At 48.5% G+C, this 22,487-nt stretch overlaps 1 protein-coding gene across 5 annotated transcripts in view; it reads left to right on the top strand.

Annotated features, from left to right (window-relative positions):
• Nucleotides 1-13,819, top strand: part of KLHDC4 (kelch domain containing 4) — a 45,928-nt gene extending 32,109 nt beyond the window's left edge. For 2 of the 5 annotated variants that reach the window (XM_065567311.1, XM_065567314.1), the window contains 5 exons: nt 1,056-1,158; nt 3,847-4,055; nt 5,116-5,524; nt 12,246-12,365; nt 13,213-13,819. In XM_065567311.1, coding sequence (XP_065423383.1) covers nt 1,056-1,158; nt 3,847-4,055; nt 5,116-5,524; nt 12,246-12,365; nt 13,213-13,388 — 1,017 coding nt within the window. In that variant the 3' untranslated portion in view covers nt 13,389-13,819. The remainder of the gene's footprint in view (nt 1-1,055; nt 1,159-3,846; nt 4,056-5,115; nt 5,525-12,245; nt 12,366-13,212) is intronic. The other 3 variants (XM_065567313.1, XM_005292242.3, XM_065567312.1) reach the window with 3 other exon arrangements.
• Nucleotides 13,820-22,487: the final 8,668 nt, after the last annotated feature.

Raw genomic sequence — 22,487 nt, 5'->3', positions numbered from 1 at the left:
TTACGCGCAGAATGTTGAATGCCACCACTCCTGGGGGGACGAGAAGTGGGAGCTCCAACTGAAGGATGGGTGGCTAATGACATTATTAAGAGACCTCCCACGGTGGCATTGCATACTGCTACCTTCAAATAACACATGTTGCTATGAGTACCGAAGTACAGGAATTCATAGGATAAGAAACAAAAGTGGGAGAGAGGAATGGCATTTAAAACCATGCATCTGATTACATCTGCTGAGGCATGGTCCTGCTCCCACTGTAGTCGGTGGGAGGTTTGCTGCTGCCTTCAGGAAGACCGGGATTGGGCCCCTTGTTTTAGTCTGTTTAGCAGAGAAAGCTGATGCCAAACGCTTACAGTGACAGACGTAGTCAAGGTGCAGAAGGCTGTCCTCACCTCAGTTCCTGTTATAACTGGCCGTGGCCATGTAGGGGACCTGAGGGATCGTGTGGGAATTGTGGCAACTGTAGTTAAGCATGACCTGGGAGAGCAATAACGGAAGTTCAGGGGAACTTGAATCATAATACTTTCAGCTTCTGCTGTGCCTTCTGATTCAGGATCCCAAAGTACCTTACAAACGCTAGTGAATTTAGAGTCATGACACCCCTGTGCAGTAGGTGTCATCGTCCCAATTTCACAGGTGGGGAAACTGAGGCACGGAGCTTGTAACTTGCCCGAGGGTCTCTCAGGAAGTCGGTGGAATATCAGGAATAGATCTTGGGTTTCTTGATGCCACAGTAATGCCCTTCTTTCTCTCTTTATAAAATTTGTCACTACCACTTAGAGCTACTTCCTTCTCGTCGTCTCCGTCTTGCATGGCAACTGCCTCCCTGGGAAGGAAGTCATTGAGCAACTTTGTTAAAGGCTGGGGTGCACAGATACTGGGCCTGATTGGCTACTGCCTTGCCCCTTGTGTTGTCAATTGCAGCTCTGCAAACTGGGTGTAAAGTTCTACTAGTCTGGTGCAGATGACTGCCAGGTGCAAGGCCGTGGAGAATCAGGTGTGTTGGGCCATTGCAATGTGTTTCATTTTGTGTTTTATCCTTCTCTTCTTTGCAGAGAATTAAGAAAGATGTTGACAAAGGCACTCTGCACACCGACATGTTCCTGCTGAAGGCTGAAGGCGTGGGCAAGGAGGAAGGTGAATTGCCACTCAGCGACTGTAAGAGGGAACAGGGCCGGGTTGTGGTTGATGCTGAGCCACTTTGATATGCCAGTCTTCTTTCCCTCTCAATGATGATGAATAAAAAAAAAAAAAAAGAAAACTACCCAGAACAAATTTCACCAATTATGAAAACCACCACGTCGCTGGATCTGCCTCGATGCTAAGCGGACCGGATGAACCGCTTCCCCAGGACAAGTTGATTTGAATGTCTCTTCTTTCCAGGAGCAGTTAGAGGATTTGTACCAGGATTCTTGCTTTAAAAAAGGAAAATACAAGTTGAATGGGAAGATGAGATGAATTGGGTGACATGTGGGGCGTTTAGGGACAAACCGTTCCCCCACCCAGGCATGCAGGCAGCTTTGTAGAGGACAATGGAGAAGGAATTCTTAGGCACCCATGGCTATTCAGCATCTGTTTCTGTGGCCCCAAAGCTGCAGTAGATTTCACAATTGCTGTATCCCCTCTCCGTAAAAGATTGATCCTATGGCATGCCTGCCCTCCCCTGTGCCTGCTACCCACATGCCAAGGGCATGGCAGTCCTTGCAGGGATGGGATCTCTGGCACAGAGAGGGTGCGTGATTTTTGTGCAGTTTCCTCCAATGCTGCCCCTCTCCCAGCAGTGGAATCATACTGGGTCGCTGATGTTCAGAGACTTACAGGATCATAGGAGCAGTACAGGATTTGCTCCTTTAAAGCACCTTGTTGACGGACAGGACAGAAACAGAGTAACTTAGTAAGTGAAATAGCAAAGCAATTGGAGCAGAGAAAGGGTCGAATGATGCTAGTGCAGCTGTGGAAGGGGAATGCAATAGGGTGTGTCATTGCTACTCCTTGCTGCAGTGCCTCTGCGCGCAGCCCAAGCCAATTGCTGGTATAGGTTTTGGAGCTGTGATTAGTACTAGCCATGACGTGTATGTAGGGAGAGCGAGCTAACAGGCCTAGTGGGTTAGGACTAGGGCTGAGTTCGAGAGCTGGCTCAGATCTGGGTTTAGGACTGAATCCGAAGTTCTCCAGTGTTCTGTGATGTCCAGATTTGGTTCTGACTCAGCCCCAGGTAGCAATGTTTGCTTCCAGATCTGGCTCTGGATCCAGCCTCTATCACAATGGGATAGAGAGGTCCATTGCTCTGGTTCAAGCCTGCCTCTGGTTAGGCCACACTTTCAAGCCGTGGAGACCAAAGTGTAAATGCTAGCTCTTGTCCTCATGCTGTTGGGTTTGGTGTTTGCTCCTCTGAGTCTTCATGTGTGTGCACAGTAAAACCCCCGTGCGGTTTTTCCCAGTTGGCATTCTCTGCCCATAGCGAGGCCTAGGCCCAGAGCAGCTGAGGGGAAGGAAAGGGCTGTGTTACAAGTTAGAACTGGCGTGCATGTGCTCCCAGGCTCCCCACCTCACAGGCTGCTAGGATTCGGGGCAGCTCGGAGCCTCGGAGAAGTTTCGTTAAGGTCAGAACAAAATGTTTGGATTTTTTTTTCTCAAAACAAAATTTTGGAATGTCCGTTCCCCAGAGCAGAATCGGTACAGCTCTGAAAACCTGGCCCTCGCTTGCTTTCTTGTCAATACAGGATCTGTGTCCTGTGCATACAGAGTGAATGACTCATGTATCTAGTAGGTGTTTCCCATCTCTACCTACTATGATCTTTCCTGTTTAATATCCACTAGCCACTGTTTATATAACCAAACGAGTAAGCTGGATAGGGTTGTCAAGACTTAATTCTTCATCCGTGCACCTTTCAGCAATTGTCACCTTGCCGGTCCCAGTATGAACCCTGTTCTCCCCCCAAACACACAGATTAGGCACGCTACTCTTCAGTGACCCACTGCTGGATTCTGGTTTGCATGGCTACCAATGCCCACTCAGTCCTATGTAGGTTACAACATATTTGTGTCTTGCATTTCAGAACTGGAATGGAGCTGCTAAAAATTTGGGTTAGAAAGGTTTGGAGGAGGAGGGCTTGGAACGCAGGCTATTTTCCACCCTGGGGTACTGCTTTTAAGTGTGACCTGAAGTCTCTGTTGAGTGAGCCTGGTATTCTTTCCTGGAAGACTAGAGCACTTAAAAGGCAACATAGACCATGCCTGCTGGTAGAAGAGGCCGGGGAAAGGTACCAGAATGCGGCATGCTTCCCAGTCATTCCTAGAGACAGCTTTTTTTGTATTCCAGGGCCAATACTCTATTTGCAATGCACTCTGTGGGTAAAGTTTGCATTGCAGCCGCTTATGGCATTCTAGGCTGCAAATAAACAGAGGAATTAAGTCCGACCTTGCCAGTGTATTACCTGTGCTATGAACAGAAATATGAGCTCCTCACTTCCTTAAACACACATGTGCTTCCTCCCACCCCACTCTGAAAAGCATATCTCGAAGATGGCTTTTTGTATTAAAGAGCAGATGTACAATTTTTATTTGCATACACAATTGCTTTCTGAGGGCAAAGAATGGAAAATGGAACACATGGATTAGCTGGGTGATTAAACTGGCAAATGCAAATCGTTATGATTAACATTATTTAAAGAAATTGTTGAAGATACTGTGAAATAGCTAAGGAAACCAAAATGGGTCAGTGAGTTTCTTGCTGATATTGCTATAGAATTGAAGGGCCTTTGAAGTTTTGAAGCAGCTGGAATTTTCAGCCACCCCCTGTGTGAATTGACTTTCTTTGTTTCCTTCTCTTTTTTCCATTACCAGATAAGTGGGTATGGAATCGGCTTAGCCCGTCAGGTGTGAAACCAACTCCCAGGTCTGGCTTCTCTGTGGCAATAGGCCCCAATAACCGATCCCTTCTCTTCGGAGGTGTGCATGACGAAGAAGAGGAAGAGCGCATTGAAGGAGACTTCTTCAGTGATATTTATTTCTATGATATGGGAAAGAACCGCTGGTTTCCTGGACAACTAAAGGTATTGGAAAAATATATACAATAACTCCTCCCTGTTTATCTTAGCCCATGGAATCTGAAGCTTCTCTGATTTATGACTTCGTTATGGTTTTAAATCTAATTCTGTTCAGAGTGTAGCTACAAGTCACAACTTTTTGCGTAATTTGATACACTGCGGGAGCTATCTCGTTATAGAATCCTTGTGGAAACGAAGCACTGGGGCTTTTATTTCAGTGTAGCTAGTCAAGGTGAACTCCAGGACATAAGGATATACGGTTGAGCTGGACTAGTTACATTGAGGTAAAACCACAATGGTGGATTTTACCGCGAGATAGATAACCTGATATAAAAACATGCCTCTTTTTGCAGTGAAAACATACCCTTTAGCTGACTGATGAAGGGGGAGATAGAATGTTAAACCTTCAGACATGTCGCCCCAGATTTTTGGCATTACTCCAACTGTTTTCAAGGAGTAAACCAGATGCAGATGACCTGACTCAACTTCCTTCCTCCTGACCCCAGTGCTTCTTAGTCTGTTCTGAAAGAGGGAAAACCAGTCACATAACAACAGGCAAAGCTCCAGGAGCAAGTTTGCTTCTGATTTCCTGGCAAACTGTTTCCCAGCCCTTTGGTACAGCACCCTGAAAGACCTGGAGTTCTTCCTGCTAAGATGCTGTCATTTAGCACTCGGTCACAGTGTTTTGATTTCTCAGAATGGTGGGTCATTGTATTTTGCGCCAACCACAAACTAGTGAGATCTCTGTGTGTATGTGCGAGTGAGAGTGTGCTGTGTTTCTCCTGCCCCAGCACACACTTTTGTATTAATAGAAGCAACAATTGCACACCACAGCCTTTCCTGTTCTTCACGTCACAGCTAGTAGAGCAGTCACTGTTTGGTTGGAGCATGTGCCCATCTTCTGAGAATTATGGCACCAATAAACCTTAATTGAATCCCCAAATTGCATTTAAGTGCATTGTGTTCACCACTGTATGGCGTGTTATGCTGTACGTAAGTGTTGCTCAGATTCACAGTTGCATACCGTATTCTCTGACAGCTTTTCTAATGTGCTTCCTATCAATAGGGACCTAAATCTGAGAAGAAGAAACGTAGGCGAGGCAAAAAGGCTGAGGCAGAGGGCGCCGGGGATGGAGAGGCAGAGGGCCAGCCCCCTCAGGGCCCCGTGGAGATGGTCAAAGAGGTGGTGGCAGAGGATGGGACTGTCATGACGATCAAGCAGGTGGTCTCTGCCCCTGAAGTGGAGCCGGAGAGGTCCGAATCCGAAGACGAAGAAGAGGCCGGTGATGAAGCCTCCGGCGAGCAGGTGGAGCCGTGCCCACGTTCAAATGCTATGCTGGCAGTGAAGCATGGGGTTCTCTATGTCTACGGGGGGATGTTCGAAGTGGGGGACCGCCAGTTCACCCTCAATGACCTCTATAGCATCGACCTCCACAAGATGGAGGAATGGAAGGTCCTGGTGGAGATGGATCCAAGTAAGTTATGGCTGCGGGTTAATCCTTTCCTGTGCATTTCAGGCAGTTAGAATACTTGGCGCTGGCATCCACTGAGTGTGCCCAGGCCAGCCCTGCCAGCACCATCTCCAGCAGATACGGCACCTGCACCTCCCAAGAGGGCTCTTGGGCAGGTGCGGTTTTCAGCAGGACCATGAAAAAATGAGGTGGCTTTCGCCATAGCTGAAATTAACCCTTCGAACGCTGGCATTTTTCAGAGAGACCATAGCTTGGGAGGGTACAAATTCATGGGCTCCAAGGTACTTCACAGTTATCACCATGCTGCATGCTTGGGCTGCACACAACTTTGTGGTGAGGATAGGGACAGAACTCAGATCCTCCTGCTTTGAAAACACATGTGCTTAAAATGTAAGCTGAAGGAGCATCTCTGTTAGCCGATAACAATACAAGTCCTTTGGTGCACGGGTGTGTAGTTCTGATTCCATCCAGCAGAGGGCAGTGGCTTGCAAACTAGGGTGACCAGATGTCCTGATAAAATCGTGACTGTCCCGATATTTAGGTATTTGTCCCGCGTCCCGACCGAATTTTAGCTCTGTCAAACATACATGTAATTGTGAGCACACGCCAGTTAATTACAATATTTATACCACGGAGTGTAAGTAGTGGTGATAGCCAGGTGACTAACTGCATTTATCTTGCTCCTTGAATCCCACCTACACTCTGCCCTTACTTCATCTCCCCAAAGACACATTCTAAAGTTTTAAACTTCTGAGCAGTTCTCAGATCGCTGCCATCTCCCTCCCACAGAACATTTCTTTCTCAGCCTCTCTCCCAAATATGTGCCGTTTAAGGTTGCCGGACGGGCAAAACTCATTCCTGGACTAGTAGCTAGTTTAAGATCCAATATCCCATGAAGCATCAGAGCAAAAAAAGAAGGGGAATTGTGAATAATCTCCCTGTTCAATATGATATACTCCATTCTGGTAGACAGCAGGGATATCACACCTGAAAACACAGCATTATCGTGTGCAAATAACGCTATTGCATTAATTTTTATTTTATTTTTTTTTATTTTAGATAATGTTGTAGAGGTTTCTAAGCTGTTTTATTTAAAGTTTTTTCTCTCCCCTCGTGGGCTGTACCGCTGTACTTCTGAAACTAGGGAGCTGGTCTTTGGAGGGCTACAAACAATGTCAGTGTTTGAATTCTTGAAATCACTGTAGAAATAGTTCTTCAGTAAAATATTGTGGCATGAACAGAATGCAGGGTGCTGAGTGGTAGATGGGTTCCATTGGCGTGGGTGTGGAATGGCTGTATTGCTCATGAGTGGAGAAGCCCAGAGTAAAACCTTGACCCCAAATCTCATCGTTCTGTCTAGGGTACTTATACAGCCCATTGTATTAATGTAGATGGAATAAATGGTCCTACGGTGTTAACGGAACTTAGTCACTGTCCAACATTAAATAGCCTTCAACAAAGTTCAGGGTTCGCTATACAGAGACTTTAGCCTCCTTAGCACCATGGCAAACACATTGTTACAAATCCTTTTAACCTCTTCTTAAAGATACAGAAAAGACCGAAAAAGAGTTAAAGCCTTTAAAATGTAAAGTATTCACGAAGGCTTTCATTTTAACAACATCCCTTGTTCCGTTTGCCTTTAACTGGAGAGAGTTTTAAAAGGGAAAAAAAAAACCCTTGTCTGACCCTCTCTTAGATGGGATCAAAGATGATAAAAACTGTCCGGTGGGGGAAAAAATAAGTTAGTTGAGAGGAGCTGGAGCTGTTGTTACTGCTGCTATTGCTGTTAAAGTCTGATCCCGTTTCATCCCAGATGGTGGTTGGGATTCAGCTATAGCCAGAAAAGGTGGTGGCGTTACCTTGGTTCTTCTTTCTGGCCCCGTCTGGTCAGAGCATCTCTCAGGGCTAGGACAAGGAAGGTCCAGGTCCCAGGAGACAGTGGGGTAGCAGCCATAATGGTGAAGCTCCCTCCAGTAGTCAGTTTTTCTCCCAAAGTCGTCCCCTTCAAGGACCCCAAAGGGAATGGTGGGTGAAATAGCCAACCCCCCTCATCATTTTGTCCACCAGTTAGGCCTCGTTTCCAAAATACCAATTTTGGTTCACTGATTTCCAGTCTCACACTTCCCTTGTTTACCAGGCATGATCTTAACACAGCCCTTGTGGCCTTTTTGTTTGGACTAGTGCAGTTCTTCTGTCTCCCGTTCATGCCTTTTCCCATCAGCGTCTCTTGTTAGATGTCGTTGTGACATCTTACGGACTTTCACATACATTTTACGGTTGAACTCACAATTAGGGTCAATTTTTAAGCCCAGTTATCACAACAGACCATAATATCCGAGCGCCTCACAGTCTTTTAATGTGTTGATCTGCACAGCACCCGGGAGGCAGAGCAGGATTACTATCTCCATTTTATTGGTGGGGTACCAAGGCACAGAGGCACACCTCCACAGCGAAAAACCCCCATGGCAGCAAATCTCCGAACCCAGGTCTACAGACTCCGGCTTCTGGGACTCGCACTACGCTGCTAAAAATAGCTTTTAGATGTTCTGCTTCACGGTTAGAAACCCATCCCCCTTCCCGGGCTTCAGAGTCCGGAGGTCCAGCCTGAGCCATGGGGGTTTTTTTGGCTGTGAAGATGTACCCTGAGGGTATGTTCACACTGCAATTACACATCCACTGCTGGCCCGTGCCAGCTGACTCAGGCTAAGAGGCTTAGGCTAACGGGCTGTTTAATTGCGGTGTAGCGGCTGCGACTCTCCCATCTCGCAGGGCCCTAAAGCCCAGATTCAAGCCTGAGCCTGAACATCTACACTGCAGTTAAACAGCCCCACAGCCTGAGCCCCGCGAGCCTAAGTCAACTGGCACAGGCCAGCAGAGGGTTTTTAACTGCAGCGTAGACATACTCTGGGTGGCTAAGTGATTTGCCCAAGGTCACACAGGAAGTCTGTGGCGGAGCATGGACTGGACCCAAGGTTTCCCAAGTCCTAACTACTACATCATCCTTCCTCTCACTCATTGTGCATTCACGTGCAGTCTCCAAACTAGCCGTTTGTCATTCCTGTCTCTGGAGGGAAGTGAATCTTTGCCAGCCAGTGGGGCGAGAGAGGAAATTACGTCCTCACTTCACAAATGAAGACATTAAGTCAGTGGAGGTCAAGTGATTTGCCTAAGTCCACAGTGAAAGTCTGTGGCACAGGTAGGGTTTAGAACTCAAGGGTTCCTGACTCCCTCTCCTGTGCTCTGGCCGCTGTGCTGTGCAACCATCATGATGATGATAGAGCAGGTTTGTTTTCTTTCTCCCAGACAGGCGGATTAAAGCAGCTCCGACATAAAATCCTGTTCTCAAAGCCACAGTCTGAGTTCATGCACATGGCCTGGATCTCTGCCTCCAGTGTCCTGCCTGCATTCAATCTCAACCTAGAGTTCACCCGCACAGCATCTGATACTTTAAGGACAGTCCGAGTTAGCCTTATTCCAGCACTAATGGTAACTGGGGCCAAATCTCACCTAAGCCTACAGTCTTTCAGTAATGGTCTATTTAGGGCAACATGGAAACAGGTGAATCATTGCAGAGCAGATTTCAGGAGGGACCATATTCTTTAACTCATGGCAGCAGGCTCCCTTTACACACAGCGGCACTAAATTTGGCATCGCTTAATCCGTACAAGAACCTTCCCTGGCCTCATGACCTCCAGTCGACTGGCCTTATTTATTGTGGGATCACAAATTCTCCCCTTAATCCCCTGGTCATAAAGAACGTTTATGGCCTCTCCTAATGGTACTGCATTGTGTCCTGGGTGTTTTTTGTGTAAAAGTAAGTTTTGCCTGGGGTGAATGCAGGGAGGATAAGGAATTTGGGAAATCTTATGAGCCAAGTCTGCTCGCTTCCTACTGGGAGTGATACTCCGTAGCCAGAAATAAAGGGGCTTCCACTTCACCTGAGCTGTGAGGAGGTGATAAAATCATCAATGGGGTCACTTTGAAGTCAGCAGGAGGGACCAGAATTGAGCACATTTCAGTATACAGATGTGTCAAAACGACCAGCATGAAGCAGAGGATTCCACACATGATTGTGACGCCCTCGCCTAGACACTCCCCAGGCTTTCAGAGCTCATTGCCGCTTGCTTTCCCTGCCACTAACCGCGGCGGTTCCTGCACACTGCCAAAGAGATCTGGAGGTCCAGATTTTCAGGGTAACCTTGCAAGCATATTGCCTGTTGGTTATTCCCTAGGAGTGGGGCAATGTCTGGCAGGCAATACTGACTGCGGCTTCTCCGCATGGCGTCAGGAAAGTTAATTCAGGTCTTTGCCCTAATGAATCCACCTACAGCATGTTCACTCCAAGCTTTCACTTAAATCCACCTCAGTACCCACGGCCCTCAGAGAGGCCAGAACCACTGATGCTACCTTGTGCTTCCAGTCAAATCGATTCAGAAATGCCCCTGAGGGTAAAGCTTTAAAAGCCAGGTCCTTGGTTCTCACTTAATATCTTTGGCACGTGATTTTGAGGTGAGTGTAGAGAACAGGTTCTCTGGTAACGCTGTGTCTTCAACCCCCTCCCATTTTCACATCTGTATAACTAGATAATCTGGATGGAATTTCCTTATTCTTCCCCCTACCACTCGCGCTCTCCATCCTCTCCCTCAGTGGCCTTTTAATGCAGCCTCATGGCTTCCCGTGTTTGCTCAGTGCCTCTCTGTGCTGCTCTCATGTAGACGAGGATGGGAAATGGGCTGTAGGAGGGAAACTGGGAGCATGGAAGTTGAGCCCTTGAATTCCCATCCCACGTGGCATTGCACAGCACTGTCAGCATTCTCATTTATTCAGATGCAATCGGTATAGCAGCCAGCCTCGTTTGAGGTGCATTTGTGAAGGCAAGCCACCTGCCTTGAGGCGCTTACAATCTAATGAGACGGTGGGGCAAGCGCCAACGTTGTATTTCTTACTATTTTTTTTATTACTTGTATTATGGTAGCACTTAGAACTTCCAACCAGGATCGAGGTCCCATTGTCCTAGGTGCTGTACAGGCATAGTGGAAGACAATCCATGCTCTGAAGAGCTCACGGTTTAAATTTGTGGTTCTGAAATGTTTGTACTGGTGACCCCTTTCACAGAGCAAGCTTCTGAGTGTGACCCCCCCCCTTATAAATTAACACCATTATAAATGCTTGAGGTAAAGTGGGGTTTGGGGTGGAGGCTGACAGCTTGCGACGCCTCATGTAACAACCTCGTGACCCCCTGAGGGGTCCCGACCCCCAGTTTGAGAACCCCTGGTTTAAATAGACAAGACAGACAAAGGGTGAGAGGGGAAACTGAGGCACAGGTGGATGAAATGGCTTGCCCAAGGTTACACAGCAGATGGCAGAGGTGGGAATTGAACGTAGGTGTCCTGATTCTTGGTCAACCCAGGCTCTGAACCATGCTGTCTTCCATAGCTGTTATCGGCCTTCCCCCCCCCCCTTCTCTGTTTCATGCATGCGTATAAACTCTAATCAGTATAGTAATTCCTCACTTAAAGTTGTCCCAGTTAATGTTCTTTTGTTGTTAGGTTGCTGATCAATTAGGGAACATGCTTGTTTAAAGTTGTGCAGTGCTCTCTGATAACATCGTTTGGCAGCCGCCTGCTTTGTCCACTGCTTGCAGGAAGAGCAGCCCATTGGAGCTAGCTGGTGGGGGCTTGGAACCAGGGTGGACCGGCAGCCCCCCATCAGCTCCCTGTTCCCATAAGTTCCCTGTGCTGCAGCCGCCCAGCAGGCTAGCAATTGCTGGCAGTTCAGCTGTCCCTCCCCACATTGCCGTGTGCTGCTCCTGCCCTCTGCCTTGGAGCTGCTCCCCGGAGCCTCCTGCTTGCTGTGCAGGGGTCAGGGGGAAGAGGGGTGCTAATGTCAGGGTGTCCCCCCCGCTCCTGCACCCTGCTTACCCCATATCCATAGAGTGAGCGGGGGAGGGAGGGGTTGACACACGACAGGGCTCAGGGTGGAGGGAGCTTGCTGGCAGCAGCTACTGTCTCAACTTGCTGATCTACTTAAAAAGGCAATGTACTTAGAGTGGGTTCAGAGTACTTAAAGGGGCAATACATATCACTCTCACACACACACACACACGGTGTGTGTCTCTATCTCTGTCTGCCAGGCTGTCTCCTCTCCCTCCATTCCTGCTGCCTTGTAGAGTGTGAGGCTACATTAACAACAATGGGTTAACCCTTGGGGGCTCAGCCGAGTGCTAGTTCATCGTGTAGCAGTAAGGCATTCCCTGGGAAATAGCCCACCCTCTGACTTCACCACCTCAACCAAGCTTCACAATCATCATTGCTGTGTACCGGTATTAAATTGTTTGTTTAAAAATTTTAAAAATTTATTGTGTGTGTGTATGTATGTGTATATATATATATATATATATATGTGTGTGTGGAAAAAATTTCCCTGGAACCTAACCCCCCTATTTACATTAATTCTTATGGGGAAATTGGATTCGCTTAACATCATTTCGCTTAAAGTCGCCTTTCTCAGGAACATAACTACAGTGTTAAGCGAGGAGTTACTGAAGTTCAGAACTTGGTGTCTCATGGTGGCTGAACTGCAGGGTGGCTATGTGATGACTGCTCAGCTCAGAAAGACGGGACACTGTCTGACTGTCTCATTCTCCCAGTAACAATTCCAGCCACCCCAAGAGGGTTTATTGTGTTTTGTTTATTCATTGTATATGTTTGTTTTACTGTTGAAGAAACTCAAGAATGGCTGGAAGAGTCCGAGTCCGATGAGGAGGGGGATGATGTAGAAGGTGCAGAGGGAGGTGGTGATGAGGAGGAGGAAGGCTCTGATGAAGAGAGTGAAGATGATGAAGGTAATTCTGCTAAAAGGAATGAGAAGAACACATGGATTGGTAGTTGTTCGGGGTGTGTGTTGCCCCACAATCTGCAATTTTGGCTGCCTTGCTCCAGTTTGTGATGTTCTAGAGCTTTCAGCCTTGTCTCTGGTTTTCAGCCTTGTCTCTGGTTTTATGAAGTGGCTTCAGAATTTGAAGCTGCTGTGCTTTATTAGCAACCCAGGCCACCTTTTAATGACCGCTTGAGCCCCCTGGGATTTTCCAGCAATAAGATGCTACAGGGAATTTAGGAACCGGTAATGGCTCAGCGCTTTTCACCTTCCGGGTACGGTTACAGGTGTCAGCCCTCACTAAACCGTCGGGAGGAGAGGGGTCATGGGTCAGAAATCTGCTGGCTTTGCTGTCCTGTGCTTAGACCACTACTTCCCACCTCTATCTCAGAAAGAGCTGCAGGGAGTGTGGCAGGTCAGGATTGAGGTTCATTGACACAGCTACGCGTGGGCTCAGAAGGGGGATATTGGGTGGGGAGAGGGCATTTTCAGCTAGTATGTTTGCACTGCACATATGTCTGTTTGCCTTTCCAACCAGGGCTACTAGTCCTTTCATTTAAAAAGGCAAAAATCCAGCGGCAAGTTGAGCTTTCCAAAAGAAATCCTGTTTCCATAGTACCCTCTGTTCCAGGTTTGCCTGTGTCCTGGGGAGAAAAACCATTTCCCCTAGCTATCGATAGTCTTTAAACTGTCGCATTAAAATATGTGCACTGCAGCGTCCTCTCAACCAGCCCGGCACACGGGCAAGCAGATTGCTTTCATCAGCTGTTTGTGACCTCTCTCTTCCTTTCTGTTTCCCTCCTGTCGTGTGCTAGAAGAGGAGCGGCACCCATCTGTTCAGCTTGATGAGAAATACACAGACTATCTGCCCAGGACTGAGCAATACTGGATTAAACTAGCCCGCCACAATATGGGCCCTGATGCAAAGGAGAAGAAGGTGGCGAAATTGGCACATGCGATGGCAAAGACTTTTTATGAAGGTTCGGTTTAAATGCATGTGATGCTGAGAATGAGCAGTGTGGGTGCAGACACCTCACTGGGACAACGGCCAATTGAACCAACCATCTAAACCTGAGGTACCTCTTATCCGGTATGTACTGTAGGTTCCAAAGGCCCCTGGCTGCTACGCACTAATGTCTCGGGCAGTCCAAGGCTGGCGTGCCTCTCTAACAGTATATTTCTGCCATTATCACCCTGTAAACAGGCCTTCGTAAACAGGATTGCTGGCCGGGAATGTGTTCTGCTAAAATTTGAATACACATTGTAAATTTGTTGACAGCTGTTTAAGTTGGCTGAAGACAGACTGCTTAACAGAATCAGAACATCACTTGAGGTTCCTAGCCCCAAATGTCCTTCATCTGGCCAGGGGCTGGGTATGGTTTTTTCTAAGTGCTTTCATAATAAAGTTGTTTGGCCGAGTCATTTTGTTTTTTCCTGAATTAACCCTCCTAACTTTTAATTCCTTTGCTCTTGTCTTGCAAAATACATTTTGGGGGGCCCCCTTTGCATCCACCAGAATCCCCTTAATCACCCCACTGATACCATTGGTTTTTCTTACTGGCAAAACAGTCTATAGATCCATTTAAGGTTCAAATGCAAAGCAGTTCCATTTAGGACCCCCGCAAGTTCACTCCTCTTCAAATTTGACTAAGATCTCTTTCCTAGTGCGGGTCTGTTGTCCCCAAGTGCTCGGACAACGTGAAGTGGAAAGCCTCTCGATGGCTAGACTGCTAAGTCACTAATAGTCCTGTTTCTGTACTGGGTTGGCCGTTCTCTTGGTGTCGACAAGAGCTGACCAGGTGGATTGAGGACGGAGGTGTGACAGGTTTACAAGCCTACAATTGCTTGGTGGGATCCTCTCTGGAAGGCACCCTCCCTTCCTTTCCTCCTGTTCCTGAGTATTATTTTTGTGGAGTTCTGCTGTGATCTGCAACTCTTTATTGTGCAGCCTATTTTCCTGCTGGGCAGCAGCCTCACCTAGCCATGTTTAATTTTTTCTCAGCATCTATTTCCGGAGGATATTTGGATCTCGAGGGACAGTGCGTTCTAAATAAAACATAGTATAGGACAGGGAGCTGTATTTTCCAGGGTCCCTCTCTTGCATATGCTCATTTCCAAATCCCTCTCTCCAGCTCCTGCATTTGTCTACATCTCTGAAGGTTTTATTTTAATTCAGAAATATCAACATAAAAATGCCCAGCCTGAGGGAGACTTTTTGAAGTGGGATCCTTCATCTTCCTCTTGATGGGTGCCTGTCTCATTTCCCCCACCTCGACTTTATAGCAAGAGGACAGTCTATCCAGGAAAGGCCTGCTGAGAGTCACTATGGAACTGATGCCATCCCTTAATTATCAGAGGTGTCTACCTCTCAGTAGAGGATTGCATACACAAGCAAATTCACATCTAGCATAAGCCTTTGGCTCCCCTGAATCTGGCCCTGCTGCCTCGGAAAACTGCCAGCTCTAGGAGTTCCACCCACGTTTCGTCATGGCAGGGTACAGGAAGGGAGGTTGAGCTATATGTCTTGGTGTAGTCCGCTCCTCAATACCCTAAAGCACAATCCAGGCCAGCTCAGCAGAAGGGGCACACTGTATACAGGTCCTCGACAGTGGCTTGGAATCGTTTGCTTGGTGGCATGACGACTTTATCTGTGACAGCAACGTGTACCGGTGGTAGCTGCCTTGCAGTGTCACTTTTTTGGCTTAATGGTCGCTCCCCCCATGGCGTGAGTGAAGGAGGCTTTGTTTGAAACCCAAAGGAGAGTTAGCCTGGCTCTTGCTTATGGTGCCAGAGGTACGGGCTCAAATCCTGAGGTAGCACAGGAGGTGGAAGCCAAAATTATACACTGGCGGAGATTATATGGCCCATGTTATGCAGGTGGTCAGGCTAGATATTCATAATTGTCCCTTCTAGTCTTAATGTCTGCGAGTGAACCAAATGTGTCCCCACAAGCTGACCAACGTACAGTTCCCATCACAGGTATGCCCGATGGAGGGAACAGTGGCTGGGCTCTAGGGTCCTATTTGGAAGAGCTGCTCAAGCTTGGGTGAGAAACATCAACCACTGACTGGAGGTGTGGAGTTTCTCTGCTGACTCACACAAGCAGCAGGACTTAGGTGGGTCTCATTCGCTCGCTTGCCTTCAGCAGCACTGCACGGCTTAGACCCAGGTCCTCCAAGGTATTTAAGCTCCTACCTTCCACTGATTTCACCTTTTGAGGTGAAATACCTCTGAGGAGCCGAGCCTTAGAGCTGATCTGAAGGGAAAGCTTGACGTAGCCAGCTCAGGTGGGAATTGGGGCCAAGTTTAGGTCGACCTGTTTTGAAGCACGATGAAGTACGGCCATGAGAGTGGGTGACTGGCTCATGAGATGGGAGACGGGGGAGTAAATGCTAAGCCCAGAAGGGGAGAGTACCCAGCCTGCTGAACCAGCTGTCAGTGGGAGGCTGATAGAGAGAGCCAGTGTTTTGATGCTGGGGCCTATCCACTACCCAGAATCCCCCAGCCTGCTGAGTAGTTAAGACAGAAGCATTTTACAGTGGCTACCATCTGCCAATGCTGGCCTCATGCCAGTCATCCCCATGTGTCTCCAGCTGGGAGGCCAAACGGGATGAGTGCTTGCCAGGAGTTCCAAGAAGGCCTCTACTGCTCTTCTGAGGGGAAGATAGCTACAGATGAAAGTGGTGGCCTTGGGACTGGTGGCTGCAGTGCCCATTGCCATGGGTCTGTGCCCCTGCATCTTTTGAGCACGAGTAAAAGCCGCACTTGGAACTAGGGAGAGGACCGTTGTACGCGGTGCTGTCGCCCCATTAACCCCTTGCTCCTGCCTCCATGTTAAAGACACCACCCACTGCCGACGTCATTGGTGTGGTAGCAGAGCTGTAACTAGACATTTTAGTGCCTGGGGTGAGCACGCATATTTGTGCCCCCTGCCATTTTGGGGAGGTTGGGGGTCATTTCTCCACCCCATTTTTCCGCTTTGCGGCTTTGCACCCTGGGCGGCTGCCCTGCCCTGGTTATGGCCCTATGTGGAAGTTCTGAGATAATATTCAGCCTCAAGCAGTACTTGTGACCTGGTTTGTATTGTTTTGTTTTTACTCTGAGCAATCTGCGAGATGGCCTGAATTTGTGGGTTTCAGGAGAGAATCTCATTTATTCCACAGCGATCCCCTTATTTATTCCTTTAAAAGCTTTTATGAAATTGATACCCAAGACAAAGACAGACTCGCAGCTAGAAGGGTAATGGAAAACATGATTACCCACTTAGCAGCATGTTGGGGCCAGGAACTGAAACGAAGTATTTCTAACAAGGATTGGCTGATGGCAGCAGGAGCGACAGGCACAAGCTATGATCCCTTGACGCAGAATCGCTCCGTTTTGCAATCGGAGAAGGATGGGTGTAAAGCAAAGGTGCTTGAATTTTGCCTGACTAAAGGATACATTGGCAACTTTCCAGGCGCTACATCTACTTTGAAAAAAGTACAGAGCAGATTTTCCCCATCGTTAATTAGGTGCAACCTGTAGAGACTACAAGTCCCACAGGGCAGTGCTTCAACCAGAAAGGGTCCCGAGCAAGTGGAGCATTGCAAGCTATGGTGTGTAGGCTCTGTGGGCTGCAGCTGCATGTTGCAGTTGATAGTGGCTTGGCTTGAAACATCAGGTTACTTAATATGCTGGGGGAATTGTGGCTGCTGTTGTCCTAACGGTTCCTGACTTTGCTGCTATGGGTGTTGGGAGGGCAAAGTGCTCAAAACTCCCAGGACCTTCTGTGGGAATCATCATGCCAAAAATTCTTTGCTCTGCATCCATAGACAATGAAGGAAGATCATCATCACTGCCCCCGCTAAACACAGCGAGGGGAAGTGAGTTGCTTACAGTCAGTAGAAGCACTGAGACTCGAACTCAGCTCTCCTGACTGCCAGGCCGGTGCCCAGCTGCCCAACTGAACTGCGTTGCCTCCTGCTATCTTGGGCAGGCAAATGTCTAACTGCACCCTCTGTGGTAGCCCTCTGGGGCAGCAGCTATATTAAGCTGGCATATACCACCCCATCAGGAGTGGAGGGGCAGCATTGTGCTATCAGAGCCCAGAGGCAACCAGACTGCCTGTGGTGGTGGTGGCGGGGGGGCAGGGGCAGCAGTAAAAAAGGGAAGCACATTGGCAGCTATATCTCGAGGGTTCCTTCTCTCATACATCATGCACTCCCTCCAGCCATATCCCTTTAAAAGGGAAGGGCCATGGCCATACCCCTGCCAGCAGGAGGGTGAGACCCACAACCCCTATGAGGTGTCTAGTAACTAACACTGCTGTACACACAGGCCCTGGGAGCCTGGTTGTTCCAAGTGCAGGGGCGTGGGGACAGCGATTCCTCTACATCCCTTGTGCTCATTCATGTGAGAGCAACTGGGCCTGTTTTGCATAGTAAAATGTTCTACCCTGGGAAACTATTACGTCTTGGGTTTGGGGAGGGGGACAGGGGCATGAGCATTTTGAATTGCTCGCTTACGCCCTTGCTCCCCTAAACAGCCGCTGTGCCAAGGGGGTTGCTGTCCTTCCAGCAGAGCGTTGCTGTCGCCCACAGGGATAATAACGGAGGGCGTGCGGGCACCTCAGTTACAGCAAACAGCAACGACTCAACTCAACACCGTAAAGAGCCAGCGCCCCTCGTGCGGAGAAACCCTAGACTGTTTTGTGTATCGCTTCTGCGGGGATGTCGCCAGGGAATGTAGCTCTCAGGAGAGTGGCAATAGCTTCCTTGAGACTAATTAGAACAAAATGGAGATTAAATAAACAAGGTTCCATAAAACAAGCTGCCCATACTATTTAATTGTTAAGATAAAAACATAGCTGATAAGGAAGCACCTTGCATGCAAAATTGCAGGGGAGCGGTGAAAACAGTGTTTGTGGATACCCAGGGAAGGAATCTACCAGCACTTGCTCCATTAAAAGCATCAAGCGGTGTGTTGTCTTGTCAGTGGGGTTAGTTCACAAGGCTTCATCTCACTGCCATTTAGTCCATTTTGTGTCGCATCCGTGGTCGTGCGTAAAGAGTCGTAGAACCTGCAGTTTTGCTGTGTTGCTGATTTTTATTGTCCGAAAGTAGCAATTAAAAAATAGCAGGGTCTGGAAGCAGGGCTCTATTTCAGTGTTCCCTTCCAGAATTCAAAACAGATTGGGTAGCATGCTTTTAATTTATTTATTTATTTTGCCAAATTTATTTTATTATTTTTGCATCTTTCCGTAGCCTTTGGTTCCTTAGCTGATGGGCAAAAAAATAAAATAAAATAAAAAAAGGGAAGCACATTAGCAGCTGTATCAGGGAGGTTCTTTCTCATACTGCCCGTGTAAGACTGCTGAGAGAGCCTTATGCAGCAGATGCACTAGAAAGTGTGTGACAGTGGTTTGAATTTTTCCTTTTTCCCCTTTTTATTCTTCTTCAAAGGGTGAATCTGAAATGTAGTTGTGTGTGTTTGTGCCAAGCTAGCTTTTCACCGGAATGGGGTTGGGGGGGGGGGGGGAGAATGGCTCCTGGTTTGTCTTTATATTTTTTCTTATGGGAATAACTATATTGAGCAATTCCGTCCTGGGAGCGAAATATGCTGTAAAGGAGAGTTTGCTGAGATTAACTGAAAACAAAAGCCACAATAAAGCTCAAATTAGTGTGTGTGTGTGTGTGTGTGCGCGCACGCCACCCAACCAGCCAGAAGGAAAATCAAACTGTGTTGACCCATTTGGAATACTTGTGGGGAGCCCCTGGGCCATGGGAATACCTTGCTGCTGCTAGTGTTAAAAGTGTGCTATCAAGTAGTTTAGGCCCCAAAATTTAGGCTTAGGGTTTTTTTTTGTTTATTTTAAACAAACAGCTTTTGCAAAACTAGGCCTTAATCCTGCTATTGGCACCCCATGGCTAGAGCCTTAAACCACATGGAATCTCATGAAAAGTTCTACTTCAACTACAGTTATTGGCCTTAAAGCAGGAATTAATGCAGGGATGTCCTTTGCTTTGTGTTATGCAGGTGATTACACTAGAGAATTGCAATGGTGCCTTCTGGCCTTAAATCTATGAAATCAGTGAAGCTCTGCAGGGGAGCAAGGATCTGTCCATATGGGCCTAACTGTGGGATCGGGACCCTGAAATGGACTGAAAAGCTTTCATGTGTTTCTATTATTTAAATGAAAGCTTTAAAAAATATATATATATATATATATATTAGGGTTACCATACGTCCTCTTTTTCCCGGACATGTCCGGCTTTTCAGCAGTCAAACCCCCGTCCGGGGGGAATTGCCAAAAAGCCGAACATGTCCGGGAAAATGGCGGCTCTGTTTAAGAGCCGGGCTGCCTAAACGCTACCGGCTTCGGGCAGCCCCGTGCCTCCAGACCCTGCGCCGCCGGAGCCCGGGAGGGGAAGTGCCCGGCTGGGGGCGCAGGGTCTGGAGGCAGGGGGGCTGCCCGAAGCCGGTAGCGCTCGGGCAGCCCGGTTCTTAAACAGAGCCTCCAGCGGCTGCGGCTCTGTGTAACTGACACTGTGTCAGTTACACACAGCCCCGGCGGCTGGAGGCTCCAGCCGTCCCAGCTCTGTTTAAGAGCCGGGCTGCCCGAGCGCTACCGGCTTCGGGCAGCCCCCCTGCCTCCAGACCCTGCGCCCCCAGCCGGGCACTTCCCCTCCCGGGCTCCGGCGGCGCAGGGTCTGGAGGCGCGGGGCTGCCCGAAGCCGGTAGCGCTCGGGCAGCCCGGCTCTTAAATAGAGCGGGGGCGGCTGGAGCCTCCAGCCGCCGGGGCTGTGTGTAACTGACACAGTGTCAGTTACACAGAGCCCCAGCCGCTGGAGGCTCTGTTTAAGAGCCGGGCTGCCCCAGAGCTACCGGCTTCGGGCAGCCCCGTGCCTGGAGCCCCTGCGCCACCGGAGCCCGGGAGGGGAAGTGCCCGGCTGGGGGCGCAGGGTCTGGAGGCACGGGGGCTGCCCGAAGCCGGTAGCGCTGGGGCAGCCCGGCTCTTAGAGCCTAAGAGGAGCAGAGCCTCCAGCTGCGGGGGCTCTGCTCCTCTTCGGCTCTGTGTAACTTACACAGTGTAAGTTACGCAGAGCCGCCGGAGCCCCGGAGGGGAAGTGCCCGGCTGGGGGCGCAGGGTCCGGAGGCATAGGGGCTGCCCAAAGCCCGAGCGCTACCGGCTTCACGGTTTGCTGGGCAGCCTCCAGACCCTGCGCCCCCGGCTGGGCGCTTCCCCTCCCAGGCTCCAGCTGCGCTGGGGAAGCGCCGGCTGGGGACGCAGGGTCTGGGGGCTGCCCGGCAAACCGTGAAGCTGGTAGCACTGGGGCAGCCCTTTCCCCCTGGCTGGGAGTGGGAGGGAGGAGGGGGCGGAGTTAGGGTGGGGGAAGGGGCGGAGTTGGGGCGGGGCTAGGGGTGGGGAAATGGTCGGGGCCATGGCCGTGGAGGGTCCTCTTTTTTTATTTATGAGATATGGTAACCCTATATATATATATATATATATATATATATATATATATATATATATATAAACAGTCTCCTGCCAAGTTGGAATCCCAACCACAGCTGCACGGATAGCTTGATCGTCAGAGGAACTGAGCACCAGCAGCTCCTATAGTTGTGTGTGAAACCAGAAAGCAAAGCCACCAAGTCTGGTTTCATTGCTCAAGCTGAGGGAAATGCACAATATAAACAAACCGCATATTTGGGGACCAAATTATGTCAAACAATAAACTCAACTCAAAATGCCTAGCTCTTTTGGGGACCAGTCTAAAGCCCATTGAAACCTTTCAGTTGACAATGGATTGGGACCATAGTGCATTTTGCCCAGACGTCTCAAAGGGCTTTACAAAAAAAGGGTACGTACGATTATCCTCATGGGGGAAACTGAGGCACAGAACGATGAAGTGACTTTGCCCAGGGTCATACCGCAGGTTGAGCAGAGCTGAGATTAGAATCCAGATCTCCTGGCCAGTGTTTTATCTACTGGAGCCCAAGGTTTCTCATAAAAAACAAAATTTTTTCAATGTTCAGTGATTTAAGGGGTGATGAGCAACATATAGAAGGGTTGTGCCTTTTTTAGCGTGTGTATGTTGTATGTGATTTTTATCTTGGCAGTGTCCCTTTAAATGTATTACGTTGCTCATTTTGCAAAAAGGCTAGAATTTAAGCATTTACATTCAGGAAAGAATTTTTTTTTTGGTGTGTGTGTGTGTAAATAATCAAGCTGCTTTCCCCCTCTCCCCCTAAATAAAATAAAGAGAAAAGGCCAAGGCAATTCTTTTTTCGCCACTGCATGTATGAGAAAGATAAGAATATATTCAGCGTTCCCTTTCCTTTTTAGTCCACACACACACAATAATTGCACTGTAACCAGAAAACAGTTGGCATGCACTTGGGGGGGAAATGGAGAATAAATGAAGATGCTGACTGAAAACTTGTATTTACTTCAATATTCAGACAAAAGGCAACAATGTAAAGATTAGTGGTTTCATGTCTAGTTGAAGGTTAACATGGGTTGTAGCCCACAACAACAAAAAAGATTGTTCATCCTTATTAATTGAGATGCGAATCTCTTTGTGGGTGGGTGGCTAATAGATAGAAATGAACAAGACTTGACATAAGAGCTTATTGGATACCAGCTGGGATCATGAAGTGCACTGGCTAATCCAGAAACGGATCAGCTCCGTGTGTACTGGCAGAAAGCTGGGGACGTTGTTCTGTGATGGGGTCCCTTCTGCAGCTTTGAGCGACTGCCCAGTCATTTCTGATTCACACGGGTTTGCTTGGGAAAGGTCAGGTATCAGGTTGCGAAACCTGGAAGTTGAAGTTTACCCACAGGACAAGTATGGGTAACATGCAGTTCTCACATGCATGCTGCCCAACCCTCACCCCTTCCTCAAGGGACCTCCTCTAACTGTGAAGACCTTGTTTGATCTTTACGGCACTGTGATGATGGTGTTTACAGACCCCGCACAGAGCCTAAGGAAGGGAAGGAGCAGTACTGGGTCAGAAGGGCCCCACCCCTCAGCAGCTGCGGAACAAGTGCCCAATGGAGGATCTGCTCAAAGGGGGACTTGACGGTGAGTGAAGGAGAGGCTGTCCA

Source organism: Chrysemys picta, chromosome 14, assembly GCF_011386835.1.
Source record: "Chrysemys picta bellii isolate R12L10 chromosome 14, ASM1138683v2, whole genome shotgun sequence".
Taxonomy (NCBI): domain Eukaryota; kingdom Metazoa; phylum Chordata; order Testudines; family Emydidae; genus Chrysemys; species Chrysemys picta.
The sequence above is the reverse complement of the archived record's forward strand: the minus strand, read 5'-3'. Positions and strand labels throughout refer to the sequence as shown.